This window comes from Lutjanus erythropterus, chromosome 10, assembly GCF_056507025.1.
Source record: "Lutjanus erythropterus isolate fLutEry1 chromosome 10, fLutEry1.hap2, whole genome shotgun sequence".
In the NCBI taxonomy this organism is placed as follows: Eukaryota; Metazoa; Chordata; class Actinopteri; order Lutjaniformes; family Lutjanidae; genus Lutjanus; species Lutjanus erythropterus.
The window spans coordinates 4,015,377-4,027,659 of NC_139326.1; the positions used below are offsets into that span (position 1 = coordinate 4,015,377).

Genomic DNA, 12,283 nt, shown 5'->3' on the forward strand with positions numbered 1-12,283 from the left:
CTAACAACCTCAACCCTTTGCACATATCGCCTGGAATCGCACTTAAAAGAATAATTCAACATCATCTTGCCAAGAAGTAGATGAGACGATCAATACCACTTTTATATCTGTCTGTTAAATATGAAGCTCTGTTAGCTCACCGGGTAGCGAGTGCAAACTACGTACTGAAGCTGACATTAAACTTTAGTGTTGGTGAGGATATAGCTTGAGTCCACAGTAGCAGCCCCAGTTCAACCCTGGGCCCTTTACTGTGCATCTTCTCCGTTTTTCTCTCCCTGCTTTCCTGTGTCTCTACAGCTGTTCTGTCCAATAAAGGCTAAAAAAATAAATAAATATGAAGCTACCACTTTGATATTTTCAGAATAATTTTCAAATAATTTTTACCTAAATTAAAACTTTCACTGGGCAGTAAATGGTGATTAAATAAGCTGTTTTTCCTTCAGTATATTACATATATGCTCTCTGGCTGACACTTATTCATAATTTATGGGTGCTAATTATTTTTTTTTTGCACTTCCAGTAACAAGATTTTGCCCACATTTGGCTTTTAAATCACGATGGTGCGGTCGTTGAGGAGGCGTCAGTGGTCGATGATGGACGATGCCATCGTCGCGATGAATCATGGCGGCTCAACCCTCGTCTGAAGGTCACAAACTCTGCCCACCAGCACCGCTAAAGATCACTAATTAACACTTTACGCCTCATATAAAAACTCAAGTATAAAAACAGGGTTCATGTGCCAGACTAAATACTGGCTGAATGAAAAATATCACTCGTGGCGAGTTAGATAAGAAAATTGCCGTCACATTAGTTTACCCTTTACTGGTTGTATCTGAGATATATGGGTATATTATATATCTCCTGCAATTAATCACCTCCCTTTTGAGAGTAGTTGATGACTACTAAAATGCAGCAGCGTCTGATTAGCTATGCTTAGCATGTAGGACAGGAAGTACCTGAGGACAGGAAGTACCTGAAAACAGCAGCTGGATTGGCTCCATCTGTAAACCCTTAAAGGTCCAACTTGTTTTTACCCTCTGGTTTTTGTACAGGGCTTTAAGGGTGCTGTTAACCAGATTTTCAGACAGAACTAGACTAACAGTTACCCCCTGCTAAGCTAAGATAACTGCACTCTGCCTGCAGCTTCATATTCAACAGACAGAAATGAAAGTGGTATCAAGTGATTTAACTCTGCAACATAGTGAATAGGCTTGTTTCCCAAAATAAATTCTGACAAAAACACAAACAATATCTTCATTTCTAAACAGTTTGTGCTTTGAGCTTTTCTGATTTTGTCAACATGATGGTGGTGACAGAGAATGGTCAAGACAAAGTGAAAAGTGGCAGCTACAGGAGGAGAGTACCTCTACATCTACGTTAGGGGAGCTCTCTCGAGGGTCGTAGTCGTACAGAGCCACCATCCTCCGTGTTGACATCGGATGCTGACGGCCACTTCGTCTGTTCCTCTCTACGGAGAAGACAAGTTATAACAGACAGATAAAAGACTGATCAGTGGGAATAATGTAAGGACTTTCCTGAAGGATGTGATGACCAGTGATGATACATGAAAGACATCAACATGATAGTTCAATCTTTGCAATCTCATCGTCTGGCTTGCAAGGTAGATGCAAGGATGTTAGTGACAGCAAATATAGTGGGAATTAGCTCAAAGCACTTCACAGATGAGTAAGGATGGTGAGAAGTGAACAAAGCAGTAAAGCAGAGAGCAGAAGCGCATCTCGCTGGGCACAGACCTCTCTTGGACTTTCTGGACCTGCGATTTATTGAGCGGCCATCTTTGAAACGATCACAGTTCACTTTACAGGAAACAGCAGAAAAACATAATTAAGAGGGGAGAGTAGAGGATAGGAGAAATGTGTCAGTAAAACACAGTTCAGTAGAGCAGTAAGTTTGCCAGATAGACACAGAGGCTGTAAGAGCAAAGTTAAAAAAGAAGTTGAGGAGGTCATGTTGGGAAAAAGATGTCTCACCTAACTTCTCCACAGGAGTGTTGAGTGGCAGGAAACCCTGTTTGAGGAGTTGGTCCATCATTTCGTCATCCTCTGTCTGGATCTCAGAGACCATGTTACAGGGGATCAGACCCACCCGGTCTCGGATCTCTGCCCTGTAGAAGCCATCTGTGTCTTTATTCCCGAACACCTAAAGGAACAGCAAAAATATCAAGGGAAGAAACAGAGAGGAGCAAAGAACAGATACCATCCAACCTGTAACTAGAGGCTTCATTTTCAAAAAAACATATAGTCGGATTTGCACTTGAACTTGGTCTTAAGATCATTTCAGACACTGTGCTTAAGTTTGATTCATCAAAGATACACACTTTTAATTGATAATTGTCATCACATTATTCATAAAGATGAGGCAAAGTTCACCACAGGCTGCAGTACCCCTACATAACCAGCAGGGAAATCACTCATCAAGTCAAATCTACACTTAAAACTTAGAATAAGATTATTTCTATGTCAAAGTAATATTTTATAAATAACTACTTACACTTGGTCTTCTGCTTAAGTCATACTTAACATCAAAATAGATCACAAGTTCATTTTATAAATGAGGCCCCAGGTTTGGCACAGATTACTACTTATTACATGTAATTCTAAAAGCAGCAAAAGCGTTTCCACCGCTGAAACTTTCCCCAGGGACTAGGAACCTTTTGGGGAACTGCATGTCCACTGCAGGGGCCGGGGTGGAAATTTAGTTCCAGGGACATTTTAATCCCCAAATAGTCCTTGCTCAAAGGGGTAGTACTTTCCTAAAGTACAAGACCTTTGGTGGGGAGGCTTGAAGTGCTGAACATAAGCTTTTTATTTGAGCCACAATTTTCAAAAATCTGCAGCTGCAAACCAGTTTGTTTTCTGTTCACTGCGCTTGGAGTTACAGAAGCTTACGACAGATGACATTCAGGCTTTAATAAACGTTTATACTGAGGATGATATGAAGCAGGAATTGGAAATAGTGACCTGTATTTTAGGTGTACACAAAAATCTTAACCCAACTTCACTTTGATGACAGTGAAGCAGCAAAGCAACTGTGACATTTGCAGAATTTTTGTGGGTCTTAAAGGCTCATTTATGCACCCTTTACATACAAAAATATGTACATCTGTTTCAAACGATGTTGTCGTTACTGCCCACGTACCTCTATGAATCCTTTGTGTTGGCATGAATGTTAAGCAGTACATTTACTAGAGGGCCCCACTCAGAGTCAAAAGTTACCCCAGAGAAGAAGAGGCTTCGGACAAAAAACATGGCAATGCTGCAGGAGGTTGGTATAATGAATTGCCTTTTCTGCTACACTGACCCCATGACCAGCAGTGATACTGCTTTGTTTTGTCTGTATCTGTAAACTTTCAGAAAAGGTGCAGAAATATGGATGAAATGAAAGCAAATTAAAGGCATAAACGAGCATTTAGACCATGGTGAAAATGCAGACAACAGGCTGAAGGAACCTGTAAATTCCTTGAGGAGGAGTTCTTGGGACTAAAAGTTCTGTGTGCTTTGGGTGGAAACGCGGCTAAAGACATTTAGGTGTAGGCGATTTAAAGAAATAAAACAAAGATTAGAAATCTGCCTTCTTTTTTTTTTAGTTAGATATGAAACAGTCTAAGAATCAGGTGCTTACCTTGATGATCTGGCCCTCCTTGAATGGCAGCTCCTCATCAGCAGCGTCAGGGTTGGGCGACATGGACATGGGGTCATAGTCGAACAGAGCCACAAACACACGGGTCAGCTCCTCCGGCTCTGATTCGTCATAGTAATCCAGAGAGCGCCGTCCCCGCCCGTGCCTGCGCCCGCCATAGCCGTCTGAAACATAGAGGAGGCCTCTGCTGCTACTACCAGCCTTATACAGCCACGCTGGCTGTAGAGGCAATGAGAGCAGAAGATGTCTCTTTGTTAGAGCTGACAGGGGAGAGGGCGATGAGATGCATGTGTGAAAAAAGAGCCAGAGATCGGGTGCGATAATTATAGTTTTGGTTTTTAATCTCTTCCACTTTGTAAATGGTAGTCCTGTTTGGTTCAAGCTCTAAAAGCGCTTTTACAATGAAGGCACAGCAGGGTTCTTCGTTCACACATCTCTGCTTGCTGGCGTGACAGTCACTAAACATCATAGTACAACACAGCACAGGACAGGAAACACATGTCAAGCAGTTTTTGGGGTGCAAGGGGAACTGAATGACTGTGCACACCAGGAGGACACAAGTAACACTGCACTATTGTTCATTGCTGTTTCACTGCCTTATCTCACAGAGGCTGATTAACATGCATGCTTTCCCAGGATTGGACATGATGAGGGCGGCATTCCTACATCAAATGCAGGTGCACTGTCATGCTTAATAGGCCACATTTGGAAACAATGTGCAGCGAAAAAGGGCAAAGGAGGCAAGTTCTCGAGGGAGATAACACATCAAGTGCCCCAGCAGGTCCTGGCTACGCAGATATCAGGGACAGTGAGGGGGGAAGTGATGAACCTGATATCAGTTCCCCATGCTTCTCATGGATCACCATGTTGAATGTTTCAATGGCAGATTGCAAGTCTGAAGAATGGCTCGGAGATACTGCAACCAACACCGACTCAAGAACTGAAATATGCTTTTTGGAAAATGTGAAATGTGCTTCAACTGTGTAAAAACGTTAAAGGGTAACTTTGGTATGTTTCAGCCTCAACCCTATTCTCCTGTGTTTTTGTGTCTAATAACTAATGGGGACAACAGTTTATTAAATTGGTCCAGCATCGAGCTAGACCAAGCTGCAATGTAATCCTTCTGGCCAATTGTGCCTGTCAACGTAGCATATTTAAGTGTGAGCAAAGCTGTTGGGTCAAATCTGTGTTGGATGGCTTACAAGGAGCTGTCTCTATGTCTAGATGGACTCTATTGCTTTGTTTTTGATGATTGATGGTGGACATCTTTCAATACAGGAAATTCAACAAAATCAGAAAATGTCTCTGACATTACTGTACAGTGTGAAGGTTTGAAATATTTGTTTGAAATGATCGATATCAAACCAGAGGAAACGTCAATGTAACAGCAACCAGTCACACCGAGTCGTTTCCAGGTTTACACTGCCTAGGTTTATAGGACTTTTCAGCTTTGTTGCTCAGTTTAAAACGTTTGTTTGAAGACTAATAAAAAATAATCACATTTAATAAATTACATCACTGTAAAGTAATTAAAATAGTCTCATTAGTTACACTTTTAGGGGAACTGGTAATGTGTAACCAAATACATCTCAAAATATACCTTCCCACCACTGGTTTGATGAGAAAATTACTGTTTCTGAAAGTGGAGTCTGGTGGCTTTGGCCAGAGCGATAAATCGCCTGTTTCTGGTTAAACAAAAAGGATCTTACTCTTTAACAAAAAGGTCTGCAGGGATCCTTTCCATAATGTTGTCAGATACTTAGAATAACAATCTGAGCCTGTCAGTAGTAAAAACAACCAATTTGACCATCACAATTGGCCTTAATGATTATACTGCAACCCGTTTCGTGAGAAATTGTAAAAGCCTGTTTTCCCATTATTCACTTAGACACAAAACCACGGGAAAATAGGGTCCAGGCTGAGAAATACGGACATTACCCTTGAATGAAAGTGCAACCGAGTGATACCAACAAGGCAAGAATGCACCAACTCATCCAGTAATGTGTCTTTCCTTCTCACTGTATTGTTAACAGGTCATGCAAAATTAACAAAGGAAACTTGCTGCTAGCTCATGAAGGCAGGAGGAGAAGGAAAAGAGGAGGTGTGGAGAAGCTAAGGAAGAAGAGGGCGGGCTAAGTTGCAGTGGGGTGGGAGAGTGACCTGGATATGGAGGGTGAATGGGAAGAGTGAGTGGGTTGGGGTTTCTTGGGATTGGAGGTGTAGGAGTACATACAGGGAAGGTAGGGATTTTCATTCTCCAGCAACGGGAAAAGTGGCCAGTCTTGTCTTCCCCCGTCAGCTTTATTCAGCTAAGCTAAGCTAAACTAAACAAAAGCAGCTGACTGTCCAGCACAGAACAAAAGACCACCATGATATATCACTGCATGTGTTCAAGAACGATTCTTTGCCTTTTCTGACCTTGTCAAGGTGAATTGTCATCTTGGAGAGAAGCTGCACCACATACCATATTGATCCTCTGAGGACAAAGATCGCCATATCCTGCGCCGAGCTACACTGCCATAGTAAACATCCTCCTTGACGGGTGAGAGGTTCCCCTCACTCCCCTCACTGTTACTGTCCATGGTGATCTCTACAGAAGACACCAATCACAGCGTTACGGTCAGAGATCCCCCGCACACACACTCTGCTCTACCCCATGGCCCATTCACTCATGCTGAGACAGTAGGATGATGAGGTTGCCCTGAGGTGGGGGTGTACAAGGCAACAAGTTTCACTCTGGAGTCACTGGGTGTAAAACAGCAATGCTTGCACTGTTGCGGGGAGGTCAGATTGGGTGGTAAACATGTTAAGCCACAGTAAACACAGGCATCGGGAGTGTATCTGGGATAACTTTCCTGCAAAACTGCGTGTGAACATTTGGCGATTTCCAGCTGGTGAAGATGGACAGCTACAAAATAAGGCTCTACGTGGTTGTTTAAGCTCTATGGGAGAGATGTACAGCTCGGCTCACATGGGTAAAGGGAAACACATGGTATAAATAGCACAAACATCAGTGGCCCTGCAGATGGGGATGAGGCGTCTCCTCATGTGGTGACCTCACTAACCAATGGATGGGATGGGCCGTTGCTGAGGGGGGGTGCCGATGTGAACCAGCCTCCTCCCTGAGTGCTCCAGACGATCGGCGCTTCCATGTGATGGTGAGTTCCCAATGATCTTTAGAGTAAAAAACAACAGATAAGAGGTTAGAACAACAGACCGCCTGCATTTTGAAGATGAGTAAACATTTAACCCTTTGAACTCTGCAATAAAAATGGTCCGCCAGCGCCTACATTGATATTTTTGTCCGTTCTAGGAGTATCTTCAAATGGTTCATATCCCTAAAATCTGTACAATCTGAGCTAAAATGTCATGAATCTCCATCCAAAATAGTTGAGACACTGTATAAAACATAGATAAGAGAATGTTTTTTTACCTATATTCAATTGAAAACAGTACAAAGACAAGATATTTAATGTTCAAACTGATAAACGTTATTTGTAAAGGTACACTAATTTCGAATTTGTTGCCTGCTGTGTTAGTGCCCATGGCATCATGGGTAACCACAATAAAGTTTATCAGTCTCACCATTAAATATCTCTTCTTTGTATGGTATTCAACTGCATACAGGTTTACTTTTTACACAGCGACCCGACCTTTTTTTTTTGTGAGCAGAGTGCAAAGGTCTTGGTATTTTTGCTTATTGTGATGAAATATTCTAGATTATCTCAAAATGCTTCATATCCGTAAAATATGTACAACCCAAGGTCAAAACTACTGACTCAGTCTGATTTTTCTCATTCTCCCTCTGACATGAACTATCCACCTGACTCTCTGCTCCTCAGCTGGTGCCTCTTCACAGCGCCAACGTGTGTTGTTCATCACGAGAATACATCATGACGATGCGAAAGACAGAAACCTTAGCTTTCTGTTGCATATATGCTCTAGCTATTACTGTTTTTAATTTGTATCAATTTAAACAGGATCATACAAGCAACAATCCCGTGCAGGCGGCCCCTACAGTATTCATAGGGTTAAAATGACTTCAAAGAATCCCACAATCCTGTTAAAACAACTAAAAAAACCATAAGAGCAAATGATGTGGCTTCCATTTGTCCTTAGGGAGGCAAAATAATAGTAAAAAAAAAACTAATCCATAAAACAATAAAGAAACCCAACAAACCATCAAAACAAGTAAATCAAATCAACCCCAACACAACAACATGGACTGAGGGGTTAGGAAGGGTCGGATGTTTAGCTAAAGACCATTTGTTCGGTTTGTTTTGTTCTGTGCATGTCAGCTCCTTGATGAGAAAAGAAAGCGAATGACGGCACAGAAGACAGAAACGATGAGTGAAGAATGGAGAGAAAAGAATGGAAATGAATGAGAAGAGGGAAGTGTAATTGAGAATGGATAAAGATGTGGTCAGATGAGCAAAGCCATTATAGATTCAGCCTGGGGCTTCGTATCACAATCAGAACATTTAATATATGAAAACTGATGATGAACAACAGATTTTTTTTGCTGAAACGAGTGAAAGAGACAAGCAAGAGATGAATGTGTATGGCCTGTGGGGTAAATGAATCACCGCAGGCTGCAAAAGTCTTGATCTGGCATTGTTTTCTATGTGAAGCAATGAGAGGCTGAAATAAAGCTCCAAGCACAAGGTGGAGCGAGGCGGCTGCAGCAGCTCGAGAGGGCGAGAGACATGGAGAGCAACAAATGAAGCTGGCAGCTGGCAGAGAGAAGGCAGGGGGCAGGAAAGAGCAGCACGTCCCCATGCACTGCACAGAGACTTTCCTTTAAAAGGAACCTTTCCCCTCAAAGACATGAGAAGTCAAAACTCAGTTAAATGGCCTTTAGGTAATTGAAAGCTCCACTTTAAAAAATCCACCTGACATTCTGAGTACAAGCAAAGTAATTCACACAAAATAAAACATCAAATCAGACCGACCATGAACATGTGATTTCTCAAAATGAAAAACAAAATGTTAAATAAAGAAATAAAGAGGAGGAGGGGGGTAATCATAAAGAAAAACAGACAACATTAAGGAAACAGAATGACTGCAGCTTGCTGATGGAAAGTACAGCAGAAAGTCTGAATCACACACCAGCGGCTGGTCCCGGTTGAGCCTGGACAAAGACTGGGCCCTAGCCTCCCTGTGGGGGCTGTAATAGACCCTGTCCAGCTCGTTCAGCCGGCCCTCGCTCAGGGCCCCCTCCCTGGAGTAGTTTCGCGACCCGGCCTCCCGACCAGGCCCAAAGTGGTCCCTGTTCCTAAAGTCACCCGTGTGTACCGACTTGGCTGCAGTCACTGGGGCGTCGGAGAACTCCTCCTCCACGCTGCACTGGCGGGTTAGAGTTCTTTTACGGCCCATGGCCAGCGCCCGCCTTTCTACCGGCCCTTCACAGTGGATGATGTGCACGGGCCCCCGCATGGGGCTCCCATGAGCGTAGTACCCTCGATGGCCTCGGCCTAGAGAGCCTTCTTCCTCGCTGCCACAGTCTAACCCGCTGTCAGGACTCTTGGTGTTCTGGCGGTTGGGGCGTCCCAAGCTGCGGTCGTCTGGGTTGTAGCAGTAGCGGCTGTCTGTGAAGCGAGGGGAGGAGCGTTGGCGCTGCAGGTGGCGTGAGTTTTTGCCGGGGGTGAGATGATTGTGCACGTCCTGGGAGTACATCCTCCGCTGAGTGTGTGGCGTTCCTGGCCGCCCGCCGTCTTCGAAGCACAGGCGCTGGCCCATGCCGTCTACGCCATCCAACTCTTCCTCCGCCACCTCTGGGATGCTGTGGAGACGTTTACTGCGGAGCGACTTCTGCTTCACCACCTCCCTCTGGAGGTCCCAGCAGTCTCTCTCTTCAGCTAAGTCCTGACGCTTGTAATACGCCTTCAGTCACGACCGGGAGGCAAAGTTCCACAATTTCACAGTTCAGTTAGTCAGTTCAATTCAAAAGGTTCAGTTTAGTTTTTTGTGAGGGGGGTTGAAAAGTTTTTTCGAAGGTTTTAGAACAGGCGGGAAACAACACAGTATGTGAATAGAACAAATGGGAGGGAAAGACAAAATAAAGACAGAATTAGTTATTTGTGGCAATGTAGTAAGACATGCAGTCTCATTCCGTGAGAAGAAAATGGCATGCTCTGACAGGAATCTGTGAAGGCTCAAATATGGAGTGAGAACTGAGAAACTGAGCGTGGCCACGGAGGTTAAATGTGGAAAAAGGGAATTTCGCTTGTGAGAAATGAGAAATATCCAAAGAAAAAGTAAGTGACAGGCTTCGTTAGTGCCACGGGTGAGGGATCAATGACAACATCAATGTGGATGAAACGGATAAACAAATCTTAAAAAAGCAAAAAAAAAAAACAAAAAAAAAAACAAAACGTGAAGCTGAGTGAGTAGAAGAACCAGCTGCTTAGGACACACTGTATTAAATAAGACACATACACAACTTATTTCTATGTGCTCACAGAAAACAACAGCAGAACCAAATTAGACAATTTATCTTTAACGGTTCCCTTAACAATATCTAGGAGGCTGTTTACGCCTGGTACTAACATGCGTCCCGGGTTATCAAATCACAAGTGGACAGCTCTGAGTTCATGTGTGAATGCACCAAAAATGCATTGAGGAAACAATGAGATCCGATCACTCAAACCAGTCAGAGGTGCTCTTTGCCACATTCTTTCAGCAGTTTGTAAGCGAACCACCTACTCGAGTAACGTCCTGTCAGTCAAGTGGGCGGTTCGCTGCCGAAAAAAGCTGCAGAAGTTTGTGAGCACACTGTCTGTTTCAACTGATTTCACCATTGAAACATTGAAACTTAATAAAATTTGTGAAACAACTACAGCAAATTCTTAATCAGTTGTGCTTTCTTGTGAATTTGGCATTAAATTCAAAACTCTCTTCTGTCAGTTTGTCATGGCATTACTCTGCGAGCGGCTGCTGCGAGTATGAAGTATTGAAGTATGTCTACCTGCCAACTTTTAGCAGCTTTCGAGTTATTTTAATATTTACACTAAATTTATAACAGAATACAACATTTCATTGACTTTAACAGGTCAAATTTTATAAAGACAGTAAACAACCAATATAGATTACTTGTTTTGTCACCGTTAATGTGTTTGAAAAGCACATTCGAAGTTTATCAATATCAGAATTTTTTTACGTCTGTCCCAAAAATCCAGTATCAGTCGAGACGCATATGGAGATACTTCAGAGCTGTCCACTTGTGAGTCGATCACGCAAGATAAACATTAATTCCAGGTGTTAACAGGCTCTTATTCAAAATACATCATTGCTATACATATTTTAAAATAATTTATTTATACAGAAATATAGGGCCAGTGGATAATGTGCAACACTGATTTACAAATAGATGGCGATGGCGAAAAGGAGATGCAGCATTGGTCTATTTCGAGAGTAAATACACCAATGAATGCCCTTCATTAACACCACATACTGTACAGATAACTGGACAGAAACAGGGATAACTTTATCAAATTTGCACTGATTATCTTATTGACTTCTGATAACAAGTCTATTATAATACAGAGAACCAATCAGACACTACAGTACCTCTCGCTCTCATAACATAACATGGTGCTTTTATATCATGATGGCAGGTTGGCTTTACATCCACACATCCCCACTGACAGACCGAATGAAGACAGGATCATGTACTGACATCGACCAGAGAGAAATTAAACATCAGGACATGACAGACATAAACAAAAGTGAATATTTCCATTTAAGTACTCACTTAAATGAGATTCCCATATGCACTTCATATGCCATGACCCTTTGATACAGTACAGTATATTAAAATTTGCATATTAATATCATATTCTAACATTTGAACACTTGTAACACTTCTTCGGTGCAGTATTTAGAGCATCAAAATGCAATGCAAACCATAAAAAAACATTAAGCTTTTAGTTTACAGCCTCTCTCTCTTGCATGCTGTATAGCTATATGTACACAGCCATTCCCATGAGCTCAGCCTTGAATGAAATAAGCGGTGCTGGAGGGGCGGGGTGGAGGAGCAAGGCTGGGGTGGGGAGGCTGATTCGGCTAATGCAAGGCAGGGAAGCTCAGCCAGGCAAAGCCACGACGGGCCTGGTTGTGGAGCCTGTGAGAGAGACCCTCCCTCCCTCCTTACACCTCTGTCTTCTCCACCTCCTCCTGTCCTCCCCCAGGTCGCCACAGACTGACCGTGTGCACTTCGTACCTTAAGAGTGTTGTGAGAGTTGATGCTGCGCCTGCGGCCCTCCTCCAGCTGCATCTCAGAGTACAGATCCTCCTCGTCCTCCTCCATGATGTCGGACAGGTCAGAACCCCGGCTGCTCTCTGTGTGATACTCCTCACTGTGGCTGTAGTGGTGATGATGGTGCTGAGGGAGGAGAGTTAAAAAGAAGCATATTAGGTAAAGATCAATAAATAAAGAGCTTTATCCAGGCTGAGGACGTGGGGTGACCAGGCCTCCACTCTCTGGAACAACCTCCCTGAGGAGATCAGACTGATGAGCTCCTAATCCTCTTTTAAATCCCTCTAAAAACATATTTTTATAAGTGAGCCTTCACAGCATTCATTCACTTTTACTGAAGGCTTTTTTTTTTTTTTTACTGATTAT

General features: G+C 43.0%; 1 protein-coding gene across 1 annotated transcript in view; it reads right to left on the reverse strand.

Annotated features, from left to right (window-relative positions):
* rimbp2b (RIMS binding protein 2b) overlaps positions 1–12,283 on the reverse strand; it is a 137,041-nt gene that overhangs the window by 7,434 nt on the left and 117,324 nt on the right. The window contains exons 20-27 of the mRNA XM_084727907.1: positions 11,882–12,043; positions 8,770–9,543; positions 6,726–6,834; positions 6,125–6,250; positions 3,643–3,824; positions 1,992–2,160; positions 1,755–1,817; positions 1,365–1,468 (exon numbers count right to left, since the gene is read on the reverse strand). Coding sequence (XP_084584033.1) covers positions 1,365–1,468; positions 1,755–1,817; positions 1,992–2,160; positions 3,643–3,824; positions 6,125–6,250; positions 6,726–6,834; positions 8,770–9,543; positions 11,882–12,043 — 1,689 coding nt within the window. The remainder of the gene's footprint in view (positions 1–1,364; positions 1,469–1,754; positions 1,818–1,991; positions 2,161–3,642; positions 3,825–6,124; positions 6,251–6,725; positions 6,835–8,769; positions 9,544–11,881; positions 12,044–12,283) is intronic.